We start from the raw sequence: 27,903 nt of genomic DNA on the forward strand, positions 1-27,903 counted from the left end.
CAAGTCCCATTCCTCTATTACTTATTTGGAGTCCAGGCGAGGTATCAGATATGAGTCAGGCAACTAGGATTGCAAGTGCAACATGGCAACAACACTTAATATGGCAGAAGAAAATGAAAATCTTCTAGAGCAAACATATGACATTGTTCACCCACCAAATCTATGTCTCTGTGTCAGCAGATGCCACTGCATTGTTTGAATGTTGGCAGGGTTTCTAGACATATGCAAGATACAAACAAAAGCATGTCCAAAACCATACCTGCGTTGTCTGGTTGGAATTAACTGCACCAGTGCACAACTGCCACTCTACATTAGCAACGTCAAAGATACAACCTGTCACGCCCTGACCGTAGAGAGCTTTTTATGTCTCTATTTTGGTTTGGTCAGGGTGTGATTTGAGTGGGCATTCTATGTTATTTTTTCTATGTTTTGCATTTCTTTTTTTTTGGCCGGGTATGGTTCTCAATCAGGGACAGCTGGCTATCGTTGTCTCTGATTGGGAACCATACTAAGGTAGCTTTTTTCCCACATGGTTTTTGTGGGTAGTTATTTTCTGTTTAGTGTTTGAACCTTTCAGGACTGTTTCGGTTTCATTTATTCTCTTGTTATTTTGTATTAGTGTTCAGTTCAATAAGCAAACATGAACACTTACCACGCTGCGCTTTGGTCCGACTACTCTTCTTCAGACGACGAAAACCGTTACACAACCTCACAAATGAACCCTTTCAATTCATGTTAGTCAAGATGGTAACACATCCACTTGAAAGAAAATTAAAATGCTTTTACCAATTCTACAGCACAGGACAATCCAGGTCTTGCATGCTCTCATAGGTTTTTGTCGAGCAAGTATTAATCAATTCCCAGCCTTTTTTTCCAGCTGACATTATCAGCTGAGGTAGAAGGTGATTGTCAATCACTTAATCTTCTAACTACCTTCAATGTGTTTGATCCATTTGTCTAATTTGTATGTGGATGTGCAGGATTGAGGAAGCACCTATACAACATGTCTCAGATCATATGTGTACCCCAGTCTAGACCTTATTGTCAGAAAGTCACCCAGATATCTTATAAACCCATAAGTCTTTGCAGCTTTGTAGTTAGGCTTAAAAGACTAATGATCTGATGCATTAATAAAGAAGCAAGGCATGACTGGTCATAACCAGTGATGTAAAAAAGAAAATGGTCTATAGGTCTATAGTGCTTCAGTAATTAAATATCATGTCTCCTTTGTCTGCCAGCGAGGCTGGGAAACAACAGGTTAAATGTAGTCTGCAATTAAAGCACTATCAAATGATTTTTCCTTTCATGGCTGGTGATAGATCTGCAGAAAGCACCCAACAGTGAGAAACTGTAATTTACAGCCTGTCAATACATCTCATCAGCAGGATCTCACTCTCCTCAGGTGGAAAATAACAAGGACCAGACAAATAAATCTGACTGTCTTCTGAGACACAAAGGCTTTGATGACTGCTTCTACACCATTTTGGTCATGAAATAACAGTCTACCATGTTAAATAGGGACATTGTGTCATCGTCAGTTATGTGACTGTGAGACACATGGTTCTGTTGCGCTGGGTTCTGGGGGACGTTATCGTGGTACAGTTAAATCATCTGACTTCAATCCATGCTGTCCAGCATGGGGTGTGATCTTCCTCTATCCCTCAGCCCCGGTTTAATTCAATTGAAGGCCAATTATTGACTGTTCTGACTGAGGCTTTGAAATCCCCTTCCATTTTATTCACACAGAGTATCTTCAGGTGTGGGCCTTGTTTTGCCCACACTGCATCTGAATGAATGTACACAATATTGTTTACTTTCTTGTCACTTTCAGAGAGAGTCATTTGATATCTTTGGTAATCAAATCTTTTGGAATTCTCCTATAAGCCACATCGGTTTTTCTTCAAACAGTGCTGTTAATGTTTCTCTCTGTGAGCTTGAAGACATTTGTAAGATGTTGATGTTATTGGTCTGATCAAACAAAATGTGTGATGTGATTTGCCACAGACCCAGAACTGTAACAAAACCCCCTAAAAGCCCTCACAGGATGTGTTCCACCCTTCAACTATCTAACCATTCTAAAAACATCTGTGGGACATTCATTCATACTAATAACCAATGAGGGCGAGCCAGGCACTGAAATAACTGTAAGGGCTGGAATGCAAGTTCAAAACGTACGTAAGACTGAGCATTACCAGTGATGACATGGTCTTCACTGCACAAACATGCCCGTCCTGCAACAATGGGAAGTGGGGGAAAACCCAGCCATACAAAACAAATCAGGAGAGTCCGATACAATGGAAGTCAATGCTTCCCATGTGGTTCCCGGTTAAATGAGGCAAATTTAAACTGTCACATGGTTCCGTATGGGATTACTGGATGATGTACATTTTGTTTGGGTGCAAATGCTTCAGTAACTTTACTGAGGCATGTGCTTTAAAAAGAGTAACAACTTATTTATGCTCTGATTCAAGCAAGGCCAGTAAATTTGCAATCCAATGAAAGTCTATAACTTTTTGCTCAATTGCTGAAAAAAACATTTCATTGTCAGCTGTTACGGAGCTGCCCTGTGGTGGGGGATTTTTTGCACTCAGATCTCTCAAGTGTTAAGTCACTGTGCTTTTATTCAGGCTGCAGGGCTAAAGAACATATTCGACTATATAGCAGACTAGCAGTACTGTCATAGGTATTCTAAAGCATCTATAAAAATCAGGCAAAGATCACAGCCAACCTAACCTGTACCACCGAAGCGGCTTTTCCCCCGTTGCTCCAAAATATTGGTAGATCGATACTGTAGCAAATATGAAAGTAAAACTGGATGCAAATGTTGTCAGGATAATCCAACTAACATGGATGAACAACTGCAATATGATGATAGTCACAGTGCTAAGAGTGTTTTACTGAAATAGGGATTAAACCATTGATATGTTGTGTCAGACTGTCTGTACATCCTGTGCTGTAGAGTGAAAAACATACCATTGTGAAATATGTCACTCACTTTTAGTAATTAGCCCCGACAGACCCTGAACCAGCAAAAGGACATAAGAGGGGAACTTACTTTGAGTATTCTTCATTGTCCCTGTCGCATCTTGCGTCCTTATGCTTTTCCCAGTCCTTCCCATGCTTGCAGGTGGTCAAAAGAATGATATCTTCCCCATTGTGAATGTGATACAAAGCATTCCTGGTTTCTGAACCAATACCCGTCAGATATCTCTTCCCTTTGAAAACCAGTAAATATTTCCTTGATGGAGGGACATTGTTGAGTGTTAAATATCCCTTGTCCCCTCCTTTTTGGGAATGGTCTTTTGAAAACAAAGGAATGGACACATCAAAGTGTGGCCTAAAATGATCCATATCAATGCTGGCTTTGGCCAAAATGGCCTGGCCAATATCAAAGCCCAGCTCCTCTGTGTAAGCTGGCCAGGTGCCAGAGTAAAGGTTGAATATGAGGTGATTCCTTCCGTCGTTCCATGTAGGGAGGCTCTGTATTCTAGCCTTGACATTGTGAATGTACTGGCTTGACAGCTGGTCCCGGTCCAGAGTGTCAATGCCCAGCACAAACAGACAGGCCTCGTTGACGTCTGTGGTTTGGAAGCGGGAATCCTCGACAGCTGTCAGGATCTTCTGGTAGCTCTCAGACACCGTCTCCCCCTTCAGCAGGGGGTAGACGTACACCTTGAACCCCCTCTGGCAGCGGCTGAAGTCGAAGCATGTGTCCATGCGGCACCTCCTGCTCTTGTAGATGTTGTTACGGACCTCCCGTCTCTCCCGGGGAGAGGTGTGCTGGTGGTGGAGGAGAGGGCTGTCCTCCTCCTGCTCTCCGTCCTCCAGGTAGGTGTTGAGCGGGTGGATCCACTCAGGCCAACGCTGTCTGGGCAGGCCAGGGCTCAGGGCGACTCTGTACAGTTGCTGGTGGTGGCTTTGGTGATGGAACTCCCCAATCTGCAGTCCCCACAAGTAGGCAACCAGAAGAAGACAGGCCCCTAGAGACACGAGCAGGTACCTCTTCTTGGCCTGCATGTGGACAGTAGGGCTGAAGGTGATGGGAACCAAGGCAGGAGAAGGAGCAGGGAGAACGTGGAGGTCCACACTCAACCCACGGGGATCACTCTTATCCACAGGTAAGCATGCTGCTGGTCCGAGTCACTGTGTGCACAGGATAGAACAGAGTGCCTGATAATCACACTACAGCTGGACAATATACATGCAGACAAGAGATGCATTGGTATCACTGACAGTGTTTGCTGCATGTTTTGAAACCAATCAATATTCATCTTTCTGATTAGAATCAATTGCTCAACACCAAAGTAATCTCCTTCAATTCCCCACCCATCCGCAAAAGTAATAATGAATTAATATAGATCAATCATCACCAATCCCATTGAAGAAAAACCAAACGTTTATTCAATTAAGTCATGTATCTGGGAAAACATGGGTCCTACCTTTTTGTAATGAACACCTGTCGTAGACTACTTTCTGTTTTTGAAACTTCCAGCATTGATTGATTCCCTCTCATCAGGATGAACAGTTGATAAACACGATGTAAATACAGCATCCTAGATTATACTAATAGCTTTTGGGACACTTAATTAACAAAAATCATGCATTTTTGTGAGGATAAGAGTCAACGAAATTGGAGATGCATTGGAAGCCATCCGTTGCAAAGTAACATTTTTCCTTACCTAGAATGTGGTTGCCTACGTTTACGTCAACATATCCCAGAGAACTCATCCAAAATACTGTTCTTTCATTCTCAAGGGCCTCTGGCTCGCACTTCTTGAAGAACATGTCATCACTTGCGACAGAGGTCATTTTCCCATATGGGAGGCCCGCTAAAACGTTATTTTTAAAAAATTGTTATTATTCTTAGTGTAGTCTTATTTCCATAAGGGACCCCCCCACCCACCCCCATAAGATTTACTTATATAGGCCTACCTATATTTTCTGTATTCATGCAATTCTATTGTGGTGTTTACAACGGTCTGCTCACGCTGTCATCTTTGAGTGTGTCGGAATCCTGCATAAAAGTTTCCATGGAGAACACTTTAGTTTCCAAAGTTCGCTCTCAACGGGTGAATCCGAATGAGTGAATCTAGACCTGTCTCTCCATACTTCCCCGGCGCTCGTACAGACTGGCTATGTCAATTCCAATCGTTACGACTGTGGAACCTACAATGCATTGGCATATTCTTCGTCTGATGACAGTCCATGATTGTCTACCCAGCTCCGTCCGATCAACAAGGCACACATGCATACCGTGCACGAATTACTGCTGAGATTTAATTCAGGGTTATTTTCTCAATCTCTATAAATTCGCGTAAATCATGCATGACAGTTGAATACATCCACCTGATCGTAATTATATGGATCCCATGTACATCCACTTGCTCCCAATTACATAGTAGATAAATGATACACAGTCCGTAAAGTTAAGTGTCTGTGTCACCTAAACGACACGCGCCTCAACAGTCTGGAGCCCAGCACAGCATCTTCCAACGACCAAGAGTCAAATTTACACCAAAGTGATACGGTGCGTCAAGCTTCAATCTCTCAGTCTTTCATTCACCGGGCTGTAGTTGAATCACTACGAATACAACCACAGTTCGCAGATAGGGGCTAATTCTAAATATTCCACGGGTCCTGTGGAGTTTACGAATCGTCCTGCATCCCTCTCCACTCCCATTCAGAGCAGAGGACCATGCAATGAACCTCCCACAACGAGAGGCTGCGCCTCCGACCGCGGTTATTGGTAGAGGATGCGCTGTGAGCAATGGAAATGGATGAGGGAAGCGTCGATCATTTCAAGAGGCGTTGGCAGAAACTGTAGATGTTCGATGAGAAAGCATGCGAGACGAAGTTCGTGGTATGGTAGCCTGCCTAATCATGACGTGCCCACTACCCAGAGCTCTTTTTTGTATCAGTCGCCCATATTCACTCTTTAGGGGTGTGCTTGAGATAAAGATTGCACATAGTTTGCACTTACTTTTTTCATCTCAACGTGTACTGTAGGCTATTGTGAAGTTGACAAAATATTCCACCATGCATTCTTGTCTTGAATACAAAGTTTAAACGCAGAAATAGATGGTGAGTAAATGATTCAATACTGCGCTGATTCATGATGATGATGAAGAAGTGTGATAACAATGTAATAACTTGGTAATATGGTCCTGTATGTATGTCATGACTGTAGCGGACTATAACTTTAGCAACACTCCCTTGTATAATTAATGGCAATTCTGTTATATGGTATTTCTAGACCTCACACAAACCATAAGGATATATGGGAATGCCACAGTTATAACACAGTCAAGTATTTATTTAGCTTATTAGTGACACTTATACAATGACTAAAGAGATGCAGACCTTTTTTTGATACCATTTTATGCTTGCTGGATATTGTCGCATCTTTAAAAGTTCACCCTGTTACAGTTGGGTTCATTAGGTACACCTAAAATACAACTCCATCAAAGTGTTTCAATAGGAAGTTCCCAAGGATGATTCAAGTAAAGATTGTTAGATTCATTCTACTTTTGAAGAACATTTTCCAAATTATATTGATTCAGAATCACAGTATAACTGATCATTTCGGCACTGGGTAGGGTTTGCATGTCAGCTCAAATGTACATGTTTCATCGTGCAATAAATGATGCCATCTTGTGGCCGAAGATGTAACAGAAAAAGCCAAGCATGATTCAGAAAGCCTGGAATTACTCTACTAGTGAGTATAACTCTTGGTAAGCTAGATCAACCTGTGGTAAATAAATTATTGTCTGAAGTGAACGCTTTATATTTAATTTATGTTAAAATGTAATGTACAAATAACTTCACAGAATCAAATACACAAGCATTAAACTCTACACAAGCAGAAGATTTCACATTCTTACAATAACCACAGGAAAACATGCCACATAATTAACCACATTTGATGCAAGAATGCATGTGATGCATTTGCAAGTCAGAGTGTAACTTGAGATCTGTGTTTAGTGCCTAAATGATCAAGTCAACCTATTCTGTGTGCTCAAGTGAAAATCCAATTTTCTCTTTGCATTCCGGCCTTGTATGGCTTCATTAGACTCATCAAAACATGTCCGCAGGCACAGGGGCAGGCTACGCACCACCACTATGATGTTAAATATGTAGGATCTTCATTCGAGCCAGTTAGCTACAGCAGGAAAATAATCCTGCCGCAACAGAAAATGTGAATTATTATGTGGATTATAATTCATAGACATATTCGTAGGGGTTGATACATTTTTTTGTGAGGGAAAATCAAGTAAAAAATGAAAAAGGGGAAATTTCAAACTTCAGAGGCCTTTTTAAACATTAAATACACTACCATTTTTACATTTTCTGCATTGCAGGAGATGCAACAGGGTGATCAAATTAAAATCCAACATCTGTATGAGGCAGCATTTTGCCAACACTTACAGAAAGAAACTGAATCATCTCAGTTCTGCTTGCCGAGTCCTAAGAGGAATTTTCACTACTGCCTTTGAGTCTGCAAAACAAACACTGTTATGAATGTTCCCCTGCAGTGTTGTATTGGAAGCCTGAATATACTCACACTGTTTCCCATTGGTTTTTCCAGAAGGATTCCCTCTCTGGTCAGATTTCTCAGCTGTGGCTGCTAGCTGACCCATAACTACCCTATCTCCCTCCACTGGGACGATAACATCTGCCGTGCCTCAGAGCTCTCCGGGACTGGTGCTAAGTGACCATCAGCTGGCCTGAGAATATACAGTATATTGTGGCAGGTAAACTATGTGGCAGGTACAGATGTTGGCCCCTAGGGTTATATATGCTGGCCCTCTGGGGTGTATTCTATACACCCTGATGCCTGGGGTGCCTTAGCAGTGGCACAGCCCAGGTACAGTAGGATCAGACCACATGGAGCTCAGGGCAACAGAGGGCTCAGTGGAGCATCCACAACAGCTACATGTCAGCAGAAACACAAGTGGGTTTCAAGACAAATCAGATGCTACCAAATGAAAACACCCATCGTATTAGCACACAATTACAGTACTTGCTGTATGTCCAAGTGAGTTGTTTCCGTCACAAGCAGTGAATGAAAATATCCAATGAGATTTCATTTGTTAGGCTGAGAGAAAATTATGAGGTTTTAAAGCAAATTTCTAGCAATTCTACACATATTGACATGGGGCAGAAAGATAAATGTGCAGTTTCATAGCTAAGCTCATGCTATTCTACACATTTTGCAATGAGGCTGAGAGAATGTTGTGTTTGTAAAGCAGTGAGTAGAAGGCAGTGTGATTGCATGCCGACCGTTAGGTGCTGTTTAGGAGCTGTTAGAAAAAAATATTAAAGCTGTCAAGTCAGTGCATTTTGAGGATGTATTCCTCTGAGGCCATACATCATTCTTATCTTGTTGTCTGTGTTGGTCCTGCATGGTTAGACAAGCTATGTGTGTCAATCTGTATATATGTCAGACCGCTAACTTCGTAATACCTTGTAGGCAAGATGACCCTTTTCTCTCCTTTATGCTTTAGAAAGCTCTGTAAACAATTGTTGCCTTTGTCTGGGATATTAAAGGAAATTCGTTGCATATTTGACTCATTCTACAATATGTCCACCTGTTTTCACAGCTGCTGTATCCTGTACTCCTCTGGTACTGCGAGGCCTCTGTCTATTATCTGGTGAGAAAATCATGTAATGAGGACTATCCCAGCTTCCTCCTGGTGCTTTCCAGCAACCCCTGGTCACAGTTAAATGTTACAGGTTTCAACATTGTGCCCGAGATCAAGCATTAACACCGTCTAGGTTCAGAGATATGCGATGGATGTCCCTGGGAGCACGGTACAGAGTTAATAAGAAAATCATTATTCTACCCCACTCTGACTGTGTCTTCCAAGCACACTGATAAGGGTGTCCTGGGGGTGACCATCGAAACATACCTAATGAGAACGTAGCTGTAAGGCAGGCTTTGGATCCACTGTGGGAGTGTACATACAGTGCTGCTGCCTGATGAGAGAGCCGTGTGAAGCTTCCTTTCACTTGTGACAAAGTGCCCACTTTCATCCCTCCTTCACTCTACACGTGTGAGGCTTTTTAGCAGGTCCCACAACTTCATGAATGGTAATGCTGGGCAGGTCCTGCTTAATCAGGACGTGGGAGGCTGTAAGCGAGGCTGATTGGCAGTGAGATTCCCATAGGTGTGGGGACCCTAGCCTGTGGTCTACCTGCTGTTGCTTCCTGATTGCTTACTATATACTCTCAGTGGGACAGCGAGAACAACCTTCCCTGGAAACAGAGAGTCCTTCTGGCTTAACACCTGCCCTTGTTGCTGCTCATTTGATACAATCCAGTGAAATTGTGTTTACCAACAAGACAAGCAGGACTGAGAAAGAATATTAGTGCACACACAATTAATAGACACTAAATGTTTTAAATAGGCCTAAACATAGAATATATATGTTCATGGTTAATGGTTAAGAAATGTGCATGCAGGTACACTATATTTAAGACCAGAAAGAATTACAGTGCAACATGATTTCACAAATGCACTGCTTGAGTCTGAGGTTACTATTGAGGTTTTTACAGTCTTGAACATTTTGTTGTCAAGTAAACAATAATGGACCAATTGAGAATGTTGTTGTCTTGTCTCGCAGAGTATGACAGTGCAAAACCCATCTTTAATGGATGGGCAAAAGACTAGAATATTTTAGGACTGTAAGTCAAGACAGAGTGCCGATGTTTAAACTGAATTACATGTGGATTGAGTGGCCTTTTATCAATGCAGTTGTTCTGTTGAGATTCTTCTGGCAGTCTCCTGAGTTAACAGATTATTAAAAACAAAGTACTGTAGCAGCTTGGTTCCTGTGTGTCTGCCTGAGTCTTGACCACATACGTATCCCTCATGAAATATTGATCTGCCTGTCATCCATTCCTCCCAACTCTTTTCCTATTAGCTGTGTAAAAAAAGTTAAGAGTACACTTACGATTTGAGAGGGGTAGAGAGAGAGAGAGCGAGAGAGAGAGAGAGAGAGAGAGAGAGAGAGAGAGAGAGAGAGAGAGAGACAGAGAGCAGACAGAATGTTGATGAGATATGTTCCAGGAAAACAAGTCTTTGATTCATCAAGGCCTCCAGAGTTCTGGTGATAAATAACAGCTTCAAACTCAATACAAATATTTCCTTTATCCCTTTATCAAAACAACACTGGTTGACTCACTAATACACTATGTTAATATCATCTCTCGCTGGCTTCTTTTGTTAGAAATCACATCAGACCAGCTGAGTTCATGACTCCAACATGATTGGACTTTTCCATTTGAGAATGGTGAGCTCAGGAAGTAAGGTATCCAATTTCTGGTTGATCTGGGATGTCATTTACACTGGCTTTGACAAGTATCAGACTGGGCAAGAGTCAAGCTGCAACCTGTTCTTTTTCCCTCTGCAGGTGTGATATTGTCTTCTGATAGGGACCAACCCATACCCAGTGCCATGTTATTTGGGGAATTGTAAAAGAAGGTTCCACATAGTTTTTTGGTTCTTGAAAGGTGTGTGTATATAAATAATCAGTAATCAGGGATCACTCTCATTTGACTCAAACTAGATGGAAAATCAATGTTCTCAGTTACACTGTATGTATTTGTTGTTTTAATGATGCACCCAGATTGTCAACCACACATCATAAAATGACACAAATATCCAACAGCCGTTTGTGGCCAAATACAGTACCTACATCCTTTTGTTCGGATATACTTGATTAATGGATTTTTGAGTATTCACATCAGTGAAATAATGTACTGTTTTGTTTTAGGGCCATCTACTTGTATACAAAGTCATGATATTCACCATAATTAAGATTAAAAAAACAACTAGACTAAAAAGCTAGACACTCTTCATCCAGAGAGCTTCATATACTGTAAGTAGGGTAGCACTGGCAGCACAATATCCTATCAGGCAAAGGATAAGTCAGACATACCCCTTGTTGAAGTGAGGACACATACAGAGATAGGGCAATAGGCTATCTGAGGCTGGAGTGCAGATTACATGAACAGAAAAACAGAATTGTTTTGACATGACAAGCTGGTTGTAATGCCGCACTGTCACTTCTGTAGCGCTCTCCTGTAATTGACCTTCACAGTCAAACCCCAGATGGTCTGTGAGAGATGGAATGCATTATTACCCCCTGCCAGTCAATTTAGCACTTTGGAGACTGGTGTTTGATAGCACTAAAAACAACACATCCTTAGTCGCAACCACACGGATGCCATCAAAAACGGTATAATAGGCAAAGCAAGTAAACCATATGCTGAAATGAAGGTAAAAGTGACAGAAAACATGAAATGATGTGCTGCATTTGAATGGTGAAGTATACAAACAGTACATCCTCTATTCTGTTCTGAAAGGTAAACTACTCTAACGCAGAAAATAAGCATTTCTCTTCGCAGCTGTACTTTATTATCAGGAGTTAGAGTGTGTATGGATACGCTGAAGCTGTGAGCTTACTGCATTACAAGGAGCATCAGGGTACTTCTCGCCTCTGTTGTGCATAGCGTCCTGGTGCATTACAGCCATGGTGTAAATTGATTTCTCGTGTTGCCACCGCTGGTGCCAGTTGGGGAGAAGAAGCACCATGTCGAGTGACTCACAACATATTTGGGTCAATCAATATCAAGAGCAGGACCAGCTCAGAATACAGTCCCTAGAGTGGTGTCCTTTAGCTCTCCCAAGTAAATGTCAGCATACACCAGGGTGCATCACTCAGTCCAGGAAGTATCAGGTGGTGTAGTGAAAAATATCAACCATGAAGTAAACAAGACATTTCCATGCCTGATGATTCTAAATGTATCCCATTTTGTGGTGAATAGATAATTAACTTAAACACCTACAATCTGTGAGGAACCTACACTCTTGTCAACCGAAAACTCCCAAGACAGCAAAAGCTAAATCTTTGTTTTTTTGTATTTTTGCCAATATATTGCTTCATCTTTGTGCTATTGCCAGTTAAATATTGTTGTTCAGTGATTATTGATGATGGTGTGGTAGAAGATATGGTTACTGTAGCTATTGCATGCGTCGTTCAGAGATTTCATAATAAATTCCAAATTCACAGCTATAAAGGGGAGCTTCATATAGCTGCCACTCCAAATTAAATCAAGCACTGGTGAGTGTGTCAATTGAAAAGAAGGGTAACCTTCATCCTCAAACAGCAGGCTGCCATTAGAAACAGACACAGCATTCTCGTGAAATAATGACACTCATTCAATCTAATAAAATGAGAATCGCAGGACAGGGAAAGACAATGCCTTCTTCTAAGAGGTACAGGGGTATTGTCACGCTGGTATAAAGGATTTTGGAGACAGGCGCAGGAATACACAACAGGGGTTTTTAATACACCCAAAATAAACCTTGTTGAAAAACAATAAAACAATATACAGTTGAAGTCGGAAGTTTACATACACTTAGGTTGGAGTCATTAAAACTCGTTTTTCAACCACTCCACAAATTTATTGTTAACAAACTATAGTTTTGGCAAGTCGGTTAGGACATCTACTTTGTGCCTGACACAAGTCATTTTTCCAACAATTGCTTACAGACAGATTATTTCACTTATAATTCACTGTATCACAATTCCAGTGGGTCAGAAGTTTACATACACTAAGTTGACTGTCTTTAAACAGCTTGGAAAATTCCAGAAAATTATTTCATGGCTTTAGAAGCTTCTGAAAGGCTAATTGACATACTTTGAGTCAATTGGAGGTGTACCTGTGGATGTATTTCAAGGCATACTTTCAAACTCAGTGCCTCTTTGCTTGACAACATGGGAAAATCAAAAGAAATCAGCCAAGATCTCAGAAAAAATTGTAGAGTCTGGTTCATCCTTGGGAGCAATTTCCAAATGCCTGAAGGTTCTACGTTCATCTGTACAAACAATAGTACGCAAGTATAAACACCATGGGACCACGCAGCCGTCATACCGCTCAGGAAGGAGATGCTTTCTGTCTCCTAGAGATGAAGGTACTTTGGTGCAAAAAGTGCAAATCAATCCCAGACCAACAGCAGAGGACCTTGTGAAGATGCTGGAGGAAACGGGTACAAAAGTATCTAGATCCACAGTAAAATGAGTCCTATATCAACTTAACCTGAAAGGCTGCTCAGCAAGGAAGAAGCCACTGCTCCAAAACCGCCATAAAAAGCCATACTACGGTTGCACTTGGGGACAAATACTTTTTGGAGAAATGTCCTCTGGTCTGATGAAACAAAAATAGAACTGTTTGGCCATAATGATCATCGTTATGTTTGGAGGAAAAAGGGGGAGGCTTGGAAGCCGAAGAACACCATCCCAACCGTGAAGCACAGGGGTGGCAGCATCATGATGTGGGGATGCTTTGCTGCAGGAGGGACTGGTGCACTTCACAAAATAGATGGCATCACGAGGAAAGAAAATTATTGTGGATATATTGAAGCAACATCTCAAGACATCAGTCAGGAAGTTAAAGCTTGGTCGCAAATGGATCTTTTCAAATGGACAATGACCCCAAGCACACTTCCAAAGTTGTGGCAAAATGGCTTAAGGACAACAAAGTCAAGGTATTGGAGTGGCCATCACAAAGCCCTGACCTCAATCCCATAGAAAATTTGTGGGCAGAACTGGAAATGCGTGTGCGAGCAAGGAGGCCTACAAACCTGACTTGTTACACCAGCTCTGTCAAGAGGAATGGGCCAAAATTCACCCAACTTATTGTGGGAAGCTTGTGGAAGGCTACCTGAAATGTTTGACCCAAGTTAAACAATTTAAAGGCAATGCTACCAAATACTAATTGAGTGTATTTAAACCTGACCTACTGGGATTGTGATGAAAGAAATAAAAGCTGAAATAAATAATTCTCTCTACTATTATTCTGACATTTCACATTCTTAAAATAAAGTAGTGATCCTAACTGACCTAAGACAGGGAATTTTTACTAGGATTAAATGTCAGGAATTGTGAAAAACTGAGTTTAAATGTATTTGGCTAAGGTGTATGTAAACTTCCGACTACAACTGTATATAGCATGCATCATAACAGCTGCACCAACGCATAGGTACATCACCAACGGACATTGGAACAATAACCAACAAGACAGAGGGAACAGGGGGCACATATATAACATACTAATCAGGGGACATGGGAATCAGGTGTGTGTAATCAGACAAGAGTCGGGGGTTGATGATAATAAATCCCGTTCAGTGAAGATTAGAAAGACCTCCGGAACTGGTGAACAGAATGAGCATCAGTACCGCGGGGATCCGTGACATTGAGTTGGTTCAGATGAGGGTCGTCTCAGAGTGCTCAGCTTCAGATGGATGTTCTTCTCTCTTATCTCTGAAAGGCCCCTTCAGCACAACAACATATTTCAAATTAAACATATCTAGCAAGTGAAGAGGTCACAGTTTTTATTTTGTGATTTACTTCTTTCAAAGTGGTGGAAGTTCTGTTTAGTATGCAGGTTGACATTTATTGTCATGAGTCTTGCCCTAGAGACAGAACTGAATGATTTCCTCTTAGATAGTCCAGATGCATATTCAAAAGTGGCTATATTGTAGTTGGTCTTAATTTAAGATCAGGTTAGGCATTAAGGTTAGCAGTGTGGTTAAGGTTAGGGTTAAGGTTAGGTTTAAAATCAGATGTTATGACTTTGTGGCTGTTCCAGATAGTGACAGCCATGTAGAGTTGCCTCCAGAACAAGATTCATGACTGAAAAATGCTGACCTGCATTTAGAACCCCCTAAAGAAAAGTAATACATTGTTTGTTACCCCTGACTCAAACACACGACACAGCTCCCTTGGGCTTATGGTCTTATATGTAACCCAACTACTGTATTTAATGTTAATATAATATTCAAGGTCCAGTTACCGTTAGACTAGACGTGAATTTGGGAATGAACTGAGATCTGAAAATGTACAACTTTGTTCAATGGATGTGATGGATTAATATGAAGTTATTGACAACCACCAAACCAATAACTTAATAAATGAAGACTTCTATTTAAAGCATATAGGGAGTAAGCACTTTTCACAAGTCTATGAATTTATTGTGTGGTGTGGCCACACTTCATTAATAGTATTGAATGGCTACTGAACATGTTACAGGTATCACAGGTATCTTACTTTTAAAACACTGCCAGTATAGTGTGTCAATGAGTTCATCTTTGCGCAGACACGCGTTCTGTCAAGTTGAAAAACTGGGCCTGAAAAAACACAGCACCTTCTAAGCATTTAATTTTCTCTATTTTATACCCTGTTTAATGTGGTGCAGATCAATTATATGCTGCAGGTGTTCGGATAACAGAACCTTAATTATTTCTACTAACTGCCCTAGCATGATTATCTTTCATTGTTGACTTGGAGAGTAAGTCATCTGCGGCCCCTCTGATAATGATGTAAAAAGTCATAGGGAATTATAGTTGTAGTAATATCCAAAGATAATAATATCGAGACAGCAACAGGTCTGAAGAAGAATTCATATGACACGATAGGTGTAGATCTATGTTTTAAAAAGCTGGTCTGGTAATCTCGGTTGTTCAGATGAAGATGGTACTGTATGTTTGATCAAATTTAGGGAACTACCCTGTCAGAACATACCCACTGGGTACACACTGGTTGAATCAATGTTTCCATATCATTTAAAGCAAATGATGACGAACCAATGTGAAATAGACTTTGAAATGATGTCTGAGCCCAGAGGTATTCTGTTTGTGAACACAAATGCCATCTCCAAGGAGACATTTTCCATTTTTGAAATGAAGATACAGGATACTGTAGATATTTACTTTCAACGGTGCTTGTCAATTTCAATTGTGAAAATCATGCAGCCTACCATGCAGCTCTTTACACACTACAAGTTGTATGGTTGCCCAGCAGCATAGGAAGATGAAAGCTGTAGCCAGACAACTTCCATCTGGCCCCACCAGACAAGTCCACGGCACGTGTCTCTCTCCTGCTCAGTAAAAAGTACTGGGGCCAGCACAGAGCCCAGCGGTACCCCTGGCCAACACCCGTGATCCAGACACCCATCTCTCACACTCCCTGGGAGAACCTGGACACTGCCACAGCTCCACAGCTTCCAACACCTGGTCAAACTGCATGGCCTTTCTGCAGGGAGTCCCAGCCTGGATTTCCTGAAATGTTTATATTTATTCTGGGTTAAAGGACTGTCTTGAAATGTTTCCCAGAATTTTGTCATTGTACAGGCCTGTGCTGATTATCTGTGTTTCAATGTTCTTACTGCAGTGGGGAGTCAAGTTGATGGTTTTGTGCAGTAGGCTACTTATAATTGCATTGGATGCTGGTAACCACTGGGAAAACATATTTCCACATGCTCTTTATACATATTGTAGGCATGTATGTATTATGGATGAAGCAATAGCAGTTTCTCTCAAACATTTGACTGGGCTCTGACAAAATAGTGAAAAATCAGGTCAGAAAAACTTGAGCTCAACTTAACAGAAATGTTATATTTAGTGTATGAATCTAATAGTGGCTGCATCAAACATTGCCAGCTGGATGCTACTGAAAAAAGACTGTTGTATTAAGCAGAAATATTGAGAGTAAGAAAAGAGTGTGGCATTGAACCAAAGATATAGCTACAGATGTAGGATCTTCATTTGATCACTGATTTGTTGAAGAAAAATGTCCTGTACAGCAGGAAATGCAAACTTGTAGTGTATTCAACGTTTAAAAAGGCTTCTAAAGTTTGTAATTTCCACTTCTGAATGTCAGACTTGATTTGCCCTGACGCAAAATGTACCAACCCATAAAAAAATATCCATTATAATCCACATTATAATTCACCTTTCCTGTTGCTGCAGGATTATTTTCCGGCTGTAGCAAACTGGCTCAAATTAAGTTCCTACATCTATAAGTATTTATTCTTAGAATGTTTTAAGAGCCAGTGAGTCTTAAATTCCGAGAGTGGATTATTTTTTCAGTACAAAGGCCTTTTGTTCCAGATAACACTGAGAGCTGCTGATGCTAGCATAGCCCCTCATATCCTAACTGGAAGATGGAAAGTGATTTGTGTTGGGGTGGAGGACTCCCAATGTTTGATGCTGTGACACTTTTTATCTTCTTGCACAGGACTGTCAGGACATCAACATGGTTGTTTGTCAGACTGTTTTTACATGTGGAGATGACCTCTTACGACTCGATCCTAACCTAAGAAAATGTGCTGCACTAAATGTTGGTTCAAACCCAGTTTCAAATGCCTTACAGTGTATTACTTCTTTGTATCCCATTGTGATCACTCTGCTTTGATATGGACACTTATCAGTGGAAATGTTCTCATACTGAGTCATGAAAATTAAGACATAAGAATCAAGACTTCAAGAATCAAGACTTGGTTTTATTCACTGCATTAATCCAAGTAAAACATTTGGACACTTGACTTAAAACAGATGACCACTACATCTTGTGTTTTCTTAATTTCATGTTAACCAGACACTTGGTCCAAAGGGATGTCATCATTAACAGAAACGAGAGTTTCTGATCTCACATATCCCCTCAGAGCTCCAGTGGGATGATCACAGGAATTTCCAACAGGATATGCAAGATTATACTGGTATTATTACAGTCTGTTCACAAGGGTGATATGAGCAGGATCATTTAATCCATGTTCTGTATTCAATTTAAAGTACAACGCCCTATCTCTCACTCTATTTCTCTCTATCTCCTCTCTCTCTCTCTCTCCAGTGCAATCCCTCTTCACCAGTCGTGAATAGTTATCTTCATTCTGACAACTCAGCTTGAATTAAGCTCACCCATTCTCATCAGCATGCCCCCTCTTGACAAGGACATTAAGTGCTATATCCCTTGTATGACAGGTCTTGAGGATTGATTTTTATGCCCTATGAAGGCAGTATCTCTTTCATATCAGACAGGAGCTGATTCCAAAGTTCAATTTTCAGTAACAAGAGATACTGAGAGAAGATCATGTCTCAGACTGACAGAATCATTCCAGTGCTGTCAAGAAACTTATGGGAATGAAATTGAAATTCTCCCAAACACAAAACTACTCAAAAACTCAAGACATAGACAGACATTGGACCCAAAAATATAAGAATTTGAGAACTGTGACATCATCCAGACTATTTCTATCATCATTCAACAAGATATACAATTTTCTAAACATCTCCATAAAGATATTTGCTACTAAGGACCAGACCCTCTATACTAATTGTAAAATCATTGGAAAATAAAACACCCATATCACTGTATCACAGCATCAGGGCACCAATTACCTCCAACACTTTACAACTTGTCACCCTGTCACCGTACATTTTTCAAACCCTCCTTTCCCCAGTGCAAAATGTATAGCATATGATGTGCTTCATTGACCAACCCCTGTAAAATGTTTATGCAATGTCATGTGAATGGCACACTCATATATTTTTAAATGAGCTAGTTTGCAAACGAGAATCATTAAGGAGATATCCATATTATGCATTCAGGGAAGCAATGCCGAAAATATATAGCCAGACATATGTATGATGGGAAAGATTGATGATAAGACTTGATAGCGGAAGAGCTATAAATATTTAAAGATAAAGCCAAACAAATTCTATGTTCATGTTGCATGGCTTTGAACAGGTTGTATAGACATTATTTTATAAGATAGACTTTCTTTTATAAGAGTTTGCGAAATATATATCTTTACCAGAGGCTTTCGTTTTTCTTGATATAGACAGACACAGGACATGCCAAGCCAATGATAATTTAATATTTCTCTATCAGAACTTTTGCAAGGCTTTGCAACTATAAATTACTACAACCAAATGAGCCAAGGCATCGCTGCCCTGAAACCCTTTCTCCCACAAGCCACTGCAGCCACCTGCAGATGCTCTCACACAATCAGTTTGAACACAGCAAAGATAAATCAACTGCCAAAGATCCATTGATGTCAGGAAAATAAATTGCCCTTGCCTGCGTTTTCAGGGAAAACTAATTTTCCTCACCCCGGTAATAAAGTACACGGTAGTTTGGCCTCGCTGGAAGCTTGCCCATCAGACCCAGAGCTGTGTACCTCATTTGTCTTGACAAATGGATATATTCAATAACAGGCCGCGCTCTTTAACCTGGAGATAGTGTGCAGACTGCTGCTAGGTGCTCTCTATGCTAATAAAAGTACCAATGTCTTGTTTGATTGCTTCCTTCCATCGTCAATTATTTGCCCCTCTCCTTTCCTCTCACCTGGAGTGAAGGTTTGACTGAATGCATGGATGACTTGCCAATTACTCCACATTAATCACAGAGAACCCATCGAACCAATGGGGATATGGAGGCCATTCCGAATGTCTCCTGGAGTAACTTGATTGGCTCCCCACAGTAATTCAATCACCGTGCTGCCTTGCAGCAGGAATTCTATAAGAATTTGAAGAATCCTAATAAACACCAAATTAAGGAATAGGCGGTGGGCAGTAGCAAGCTGTCTGCTTTAGCTTTCAAGATGATCTATCTCTGTCGAGGGAGGAACTGGTTTTTACATATTGTGTATATGTATTTATTCTGAACACAGTTCCGTTTGTTGCCAATGCCAATTCTTGCAAATGTTTTCAAAATACTTACTTTTATGGTCGCTAGCTGGACAGACAAATACTGCCAGGTACTAAACTGTAAACGAATCAAAACTCATTACTATCCATGCTACCATCTCAGCTGATCACGTCTGCCAATCATGCTATCCAGTACCTAAGGTAGTAGACAGCTGGTAGACAGCTGGTGACTACAAATATCTATAGGACAAGTAGTGTAAAGCTAATTCAGTCATCAAGGCAGGACAGGACCAACTAATTTCCTTCTAACAAATAAGAAATGCCCCATTATCTTTGCCAATAGTTGGAGTAGGATGATTGCAGAGCACCCTGCCTCAGACTGCCAGGATGTTCATTTTCTAGCTCACAAACTACATTCCTTTGCTGATTTATTTTATTCATTTTTGCCTCTCAATTTTGTCTCACATGATCTAATCAGCTATGCTGTGTCCTGCTCCCAGAGATCAACCAAGTGCTATTCACCGAGCATGGGCTGATTCCCTCACCTGTGAGGAGAACCATGCTATTGCAGTGTGAACTAGCCCTGCTGTCACTGTTTAGACATTGGGACCACATATGCATTTGCCTGTTGTCTTTTCTTTGTGGATTTTGTCTTACACCGTCTAGTGCATTTTAAAGTTGAAAAACATCCACTACAGATAGACGGGCTTGTTTGAACATCTTTATTCATTGTCTCTCACTTTTGTCTTCCATGATCTTTTCACCAAGTCCTGCAGTTTGAACTAACTCTGCCGTCACTATTTAAACATGGAGACCACATACTGCCTGATGTCTTTTCTTTGTGGATTTTGTCTTACGAAGTCTAGTGCGGGGGGGGGGGGGGGGGGGGACACAATTACAAATCATTTGTAGACTGCAAACTGACTGCAAGAAAGGGAAAGTTGTACAACCTAGTCAGTTGTACAACTGAATGCCTTCAACTGAAATGTGTCTTCCTCTGAATCAGAGAGGTACGGGGGGCTGCCTAAGCACAAATAGATATAATAGATATAATATTTGACAAAAACATAATCATTTCAAACCTTGCTTATATTTGCATTAGATCATGTGTGCCCCATGTATTCCCATGCTTGGGAATAGATTTCCAAAATGATAATCACTTGGAGCTGACTTACTGGGAGGGTTTTACAATTTTTATGTCCAACAATTAAATTAAAAAATGTATATATTTATTTTTTTACCTGGGGGGCCAAATAAAACCACGCCAGGGCCTGCAGGCCGCCTATTGGCATTTTAGAGTTGAAGAACATCAACTACAGATACACGTGCTTGTTTGAGCATCTCTTTTTTTTTGTGTGTTTTTAAAAAATTTTATACCCCTTTTTCTCCCCAATTTTGTGGTATCCAATTGTTTAGTAGCTACTATCTTGTCTCTTCGCTACAACTCCCGTACGGGCTCGGGAGAGACGAAGGTTGAAAGTCATGCATCCTCCGATACACAACCCAACCAAGCCGCACTGCTTCTTAACACAGCGCCATCCAACCCGGAAGCCAGCCTCCTCAGTGTCGGAGGAAACACCGTGCACCTGGCAACCTTGGTTAGCGCGCACTGTGCCCGGCCCGCAAACAGGAGTCGCTGGTGCGCGATGAGACAAGGATTTCCCTACCGGCCAAACCCTCCCTAACCCTAACATACAACATTCATGTCTCAATTGTCTCAAGGCTTAAAAATCCTTCATTAAGCTGTCTCCTACCCTTCATCTACACTGATTGAAGTGGATTTAACAAGTGACATCAAGAAGGGATCATAGCTTTCACCTGGATTCACCTGGTCAGTATATGTCATGGAAAGAGCATGTTTAATACACTATGTGTATATCAATGTTGCAGTCCAGAAATGAGAGCATTACCATCTATGCCAAATGCCTGGGCCTCTGATGGAGACTGTAGAACCCATACTTTAGTATTCCCACTTCTCTCGTATAGGATCGAAAGGATTCCATCATGTTCACTCACCAATGTAGCTGACCGATGTAGTGCCTTAGCAGAATTCAATCTAACGCTTGTGCGGTCCAGAGACGAGAACTCTGTGAGTGAACATGGTGGAAACCTTTCGATCCTATACGAGAGAAGTGGGAATACTAAAGTATGGGTTAAATCCACTTCAATCAGTGTAGATGAAGGGTAGGAGACAGCTTAAGGAAGGATTTTTAAGCATTGAGACAATTGAGACATGAATGTTGTATGTGTGCCATTCATAGGATGAATGGGCAAGACAAAATATTTAAGTGCCTTTGAACAGGGTATGGTAGTAGGTGCCAGGTGCACCGGTTTGAGCGTGTCGAGCGTGTCAAGTTTTTCACACTAAACAGTTCCCTGTGGAACACTTTCGACACCTTGTAGAGGTGCCCCGACGAAACCACTTGCACACACAATGTCATATACGCTGTCTGCCATCTGCCCAGTACAGTTGAAACCGGGATTGTTGGCGATAGCATGGAAGGTATGCCCAAAGACAGTACAGTATGAAGATTGGCAGAAACTGCTTCTCCAATAGAAATCCCTGATCACACTCGTAGGAGATGTCATGGCGACGTTTGCTAAGCGCGGAAATACATTATCAGGTCAAATCGTAGTCTCGCACCAAACTGTGCATGTGCAGGGCTTCAAATCAAAGATGGGGCAGCAGCGTAGCCTAGTGGTTAGGGCATTGGACTAGTAACCGAATGGTTGCAAGGGCAAATCCTCAAGCTGACATGGTACAAATCTGTCATTCTGCCCCTGAACAAGGCAGTTAACACACTGTTCCTAAGCTGTCATTGAAAATAAGAATTTGTTCTTAACTGACATGCCTAGTTAAATACATTTTAAAAAGGCACAAATGAAAATGTGTCACTTTTACTAGGTTCGACTAATAACATGTTCATCTACTTAAGACATTAACTTGAATCCAGGTGGTGCCTTTAGATTTTAAGAAAATTAACAACTAAGGAAGAATTTTACATTTCTCTCATTGACTTCTCAAAACCCAAACCCCAGCCTGCTTTGTCTGTTTCAGAAGCGTTACCGGAAGTCTTGTGATGTTGTGCCTCTGGCTTTAGAAACTCTGTGGTATGCCTTTCATTTTCTAGGCAATTCAGGGCCAAATTAATTCAAAATGTGCAAGATGTAAATTCTCGGTAGGCCTACAGTATGGATGCATTGGCCTCGTTTATTTTTTCAGATGCAGTATCATACGTTCATATACTTTCTCTCATGTGGAGGACAGTAAGTAAATAAATAGAAGCATGTGAGTTCTGAAATGAGAGGATATTTGTTAATTTCACAATTAAATGAATTTACAATCTAATTCTACAGTCCTCAATGTACACATCTTGATTTCGTAAGCATGTACACTCATAGAAAATCGATTAAATATTATTTCCTATCTTGTTGCTCCAGAGTGACAGTTTGGGTGGAGTAAAACCTGTTACAGATGTAGAATCTTAATTTAATCACTCTTTTGTTGCTGCAAAATGTCCTGCATGGCAGGAAATTCAAACTTGTGAGTTTTAAAAAGGCTTCTAAAGTTAGTCATTTCCACTTTGAAATGTCAGACTTAATTTGCCCTAATGAAAAATGTATCAATCCTTACAAAAATGTCCATTAAATTTAACCCACGTAATAATTCACATTTCCTGTTGATGCAGGATTATTTTCCTACTGTAGCAAACTGGCTCAAATTAAGATCACACATCTGTATGGTGGTTGTTCTGTTATAATGCCACTGTCTCTCCACACCATAAACCATTGCTCCTTTGTCTCTGCTGGGAGAGCATTGTTAAAGCAGACACTCTCTCTGTATGTTAACACACACACACGAGCACTCACAGACATGCACGCACACACACACACACACACACACACACACACACACACACACACACACACACACACACACACACACACACACACACACACACACACACACGCACACACACACACACACACAGACTTTCCATCCATGGAACATTATGTATCTTTCTGGAAACAATACGATATGAAACCATCTTCCATCCACCAAATCAAGGAAGAGAACGGGAACTTGAACTTGACCTTACAGATGACTGGTGGGAGGAGGACATTCTTAGGCTTAGAATTCTTGCATAGAATTAATTTCACCAAGATGAAACTTGGTAAGTTTTTCCCAGACAGAAATGATACATGTGACAGATGCTCAGTGTCCACCGCTGACCACACTCATATGTTCTACTCATGCCCTAAGCTGTTGGAGTATTAATCATCCTTTTATTCTACTCTATCCAAAGTTCTCGATGTCGACCTGCAGCCTTCTCCTTTGATAGCTATATCTGGAGATCCAGCTGTGCTGCCCACTCTCAAAAGTAAAGCAGTTGTTTGTTGTAGTGTTTGCTTCACTCACAAATGTTTTATTTAATTGGAAATCCTCCAAACCAACCACATCATAATTGGAAATCATCATCCTGGTTGAAAGACCTACAGTAATGTATTTTCTTAATTTACAAAAATGAGAGGATGCACTGATAACTTTTTCTTGAGATGACAACCTTTCATTTCATTTTTTGACCACTCACGCCAACACGGAGAGGGAGGTATGTGATTTGTTTTTAGATTATTTTCAAATTGTTTGTGCTCTTTTTCTTTTGATTGTTTGTTTCTTGGTTGGTCTTGTTCTAATAAAAACAATAAAGCATTATACAGTTGAAGTTTACATACACCTTATTAACCAAATAGATTTAAACTCAGTTTTTCACAATTCCTGACATTTAATCCTAGAAAAAAATCCCTGTTTTAGGTCTGTTCAGATCACCACATTATTTTAATAATGTGAAATGTCAGAATAATACCAGAGGGAATGACTTATTTCAGCTTTTATTTCTTCCATCACATTCCCAGTGGGTCAGAAGTTTACATACGCTCAATTAGTATTTGGTAGCATTGCCTTTAAATTGTTTAACTTGGGTCGAACGTTTCGGGTAGCCTTCCACAAGCTTCCCACAATAGGTTGGGTGAATGTTGGCCTATTCCTCTTGACAGAGCTGGTTGAACTGAGTCAGGTTTGTAAGGCCTCCTTGCTCCCACACGCTTTTTCAGTTCTGCCCACACATTTTCTATATGATTGAGGTCAGGGCTTTGTGATGGACACTCCAATACCTTGACTTTGGTCCCCATATGCAGTTGCAAACCGTAGTCTGGATTTTTTATGGCGGTTTTGGAGCAGTGTCTTCTTCCTTGCTGAGCGACCTTTCAGGTTATGTCGACATATAGGACTCGTTTTACTGTGGATATAGATACTTTTGTACCTGTACTTACAGCATCTTCACAAAGTCCTTTGCTGTTGTTCTGGGATTGATTTGCACTTTTTTCGCACCAAAGTACCTTCATCTCTAGGAGACAGAACGCGTCTCCTTCCTGAGCGGTATGACGCCTGCGTGGTCCCATGGTGTTTATACGTGCGTACTATTGTTTGTACAGATGAACGCGGTACCTTCAATTATTTGGACATTTCTCCCAATTTTTTCTGAGGTCTTGGCTGATTTATTTTGATTTTCCCATGATGTCAAGCAAAGAGGCACTGAGTTTGAAGGTAGGCCTTGATATAGGTCCACAGATAGGCTAATTGACATAATTTTAGTCAATTTGAGGTGTATCAGAAGCTTCTAAAGCCATGACATCATTTTCTGGAATTTTCCAAGCTGTTTAAATGCACACTCAACTTACAATATGTAAACTTCTGACCCACTGGAATTGTGATACAGTGAATTATAAGTGAAATATTCTTTCCTTATTCAATTGTTGGAAAAATTACTTGTGTCATGCACAAAGTAGATGTCCTAACCGATTGGCAAAACTATTGTTTGTTAACAAGAAATTTGTGGAGTGGCTGAAAAAAAAGTTTTAATGACTCCAACCTAAGTGTATGTAAACTTCCGACTTCAACTGTATATTTGCACGTACAGTATGTCAATAATTGTAAATTGTTTCCCCTAAAATGTCCATTGAGAAAAAAATATTTGTGAAAATGATTTCACTCAGGCTCTATGGGTTGTTATCTTGTGATTGTATGGTGTGACTAACACATTGGTCACCAATGTCAGCATTATTTCTTTGCCTTAAAACACATTAGCAGGGAACAGATGAAATGAACCTAAATACAACAGCTTCCTGGCATGGCCTCTTCAACCTCAATATCACTTCCAGGACTGTTTCCACTGTTTATTCTCTCTAATCCAAAAAATGGATGCATCTCATGCCCTGCCACTAACTAATTTCTATATCAGAATGTATTGATCCTTTTCTTGCAGTTGCAGCTATGAATAATTTACAAGACAGTGACAAACACTCTGCAGTGGCGTCAGATGGATGCACTGCTGGTTGGCTATGGCTGGCGGTGGATAGGGATGGGATGTACTACCATTTCTATAAACGCAAACACAGCAAACAGGGAGCGAAGGGAAAAATGCATAGTTGTGCTGAAAGTGACGACGTTCAGCCCCTCACAGGCAGCAAATAATTTAATTGCAAGGGATATGTCATTACTTTGTCTGTGGTTTTTCCTCACACACTTTCAAAGACAAGGGAACTAATTGGTTCATTATTCTGAAAGGCGCCCTGTCATCCTTTCCCCATTCTAAAGTCTCCCCAACCCCTGGCTGCCTGTCTGTGTGACCGATAGGCATAAGTAGTGTCATTAGAGTAAGAGAAATGTCTGTCAGGTTGAGATTTAAGGCCCACCTCTTCGATGAACCTCCCCAGGTATCCCATTAGAAACGCATCTCTAAGGCGGTGTTGACCCAATGAAGTCATGATCAACACGCACAAAGACCTATAATGGCACTCCTCTGATAGTCTGTCCGTCTCAGTGGCAGAAGACAATTTGTGAGTTGTATGCTCTGCCGTGCAGCCGTGCAGAGCATACAGTACATCGCCTGAATTAAGATTGTTACCTGAGCAATAAGATCATGTCATAAATTTAAGATAGGAAATACATATCTTTGTAGCTGGATAATGAAGAATCAGTAAGTTATAACCCTTACTTGACACCTGGTTCGAGTAACCTTAAACGTTCAACTAAAATGAGAATCAGAAAGTCGTGAAAAGTTCAACCAACCCTTAATAATTAAGTAGTTGCTAAAAAGCTTCCCTCTTTTATCTGCTGCCTACATTAATGATTGATCCAGTGGTGCAGACAATAGACTGGAGATGCATTATGTCTTGGCAGAAGAAAGTATAGATTTTAGCCAACAGAGTGTCTATTAGATATGGAATATAACACAGACCAGAGACTCCACCACAGGAGGTTGGTGGCACCTTCATTTGATACGAGCCCGTGTGGTAATGGCTGGAGAGGAATCAGTGAAATGGTATCAAATACATCAAACACTTGGTTTCCTTGTGCTTGATGCCATTCCATTCGCTCCGTTCCAGCCATTATTATTAGCCGCCCTCCCCTCAGCAGCCTCCACTGGACTCCACGTTAACAAAACCCTGATTGCATTCTTGAACTGAAATTTGAGTAAAATATAAACAAGACAAAGAGGTTGCAGAAACCCCCCCTATAACTTGTTATTTTGGCCAGGAAATTTTACTGAGTCTAGTTACAATAAAACTGTTAATACCGAGAATGTATCTTGCTGTATGTTAGCTCCACTTAGCAGTCCATTGTAGTCCTTTCTCTTTGTTCAACCCATCATTTGTTGCATGCCAAACAACACAAAGTTTGGTTCCATGTTTCTTTTTTTCCCATCTCTTTGGGTCAAAGGCATGATTTGCTAACCTTTGGAATATTCGGGAAGCCCTCACTGTCATATATGATTAAGTGTCTCTCCCCGAGGTATATTTACATTTAACGTGAGTCAGCGCTTTCCTGATGCACCATCGCCCTGAATGGAGGAAATCAAATGCCATGCATCTCTGAGGGACATTAATCAGCCTGTCTAATTTGGTGTGCCCCCCACTGGGACTCTAGAGCCACAGGCTCAGCACTTGCTAATGTCCATGGAAGGTGAGGAAATGTAAACAGTCCTTTTATGGGGCACATCAGATTCAGCATGCCAGGCCTGGGCTGGGCTTTTCAGGAGCTGGATTACTGAACAAAGAAAAAAAAGCAATGTTCCCCTAGAGGTGTTACTTTCACTGAGCAATGTGTTTTTGCTTGCTTTCTGCTGTCCTCTGTTTTCTGGCTGCCCTTTAAAAGTAGGAGGAGATTTAAAGTTTGGGTTGTCTGACAAGTGTGTGTGGAAGTGGGATGATGTATCGTGACGAGTCATGTAATAGAGACAAATGGACATTGTCTGAGGGCACCAGTGTGTCTCTCAAGATTTAGGCCACTGGCTGATTCTACACATTGATTTTTATATAATTATCAGCGAAGACAATTATTTCAAATGAAC

The 27,903-nt window shown here is 40.9% G+C and overlaps 1 protein-coding gene and 1 long non-coding RNA gene across 4 annotated transcripts in view; one reads left to right on the forward strand and one right to left on the reverse strand.

Annotated features, from left to right (window-relative positions):
* Nucleotides 1-5,686, reverse strand: part of LOC110529611 (exostosin-1) — a 280,414-nt gene extending 274,728 nt beyond the window's left edge. The window contains exons 1-2 of one of the 3 annotated variants that reach the window (XM_036985038.1): nucleotides 4,933-5,686; nucleotides 3,056-4,143 (exon numbers count right to left, since the gene is read on the reverse strand). In XM_036985038.1, coding sequence (XP_036840933.1) covers nucleotides 3,056-4,017 — 962 coding nt within the window. In that variant the 5' untranslated portion in view covers nucleotides 4,018-4,143; nucleotides 4,933-5,686. The other 2 variants (XM_036985037.1, XM_036985039.1) reach the window with 2 other exon arrangements.
* Nucleotides 5,687-5,808: 122 nt separating this feature from the next.
* Nucleotides 5,809-9,786, forward strand: LOC118965501. The gene is made up of 3 exons (XR_005052835.1): nucleotides 5,809-6,081; nucleotides 7,586-7,751; nucleotides 8,601-9,786. It is a non-coding gene; the product is annotated as an uncharacterized LOC118965501 (long non-coding RNA).
* Nucleotides 9,787-27,903: the final 18,117 nt, after the last annotated feature.

This window comes from Oncorhynchus mykiss, chromosome 8 (genome assembly GCF_013265735.2).
Source record: "Oncorhynchus mykiss isolate Arlee chromosome 8, USDA_OmykA_1.1, whole genome shotgun sequence".
Lineage (NCBI taxonomy): Eukaryota > Metazoa > Chordata > Actinopteri > Salmoniformes > Salmonidae > Oncorhynchus > Oncorhynchus mykiss.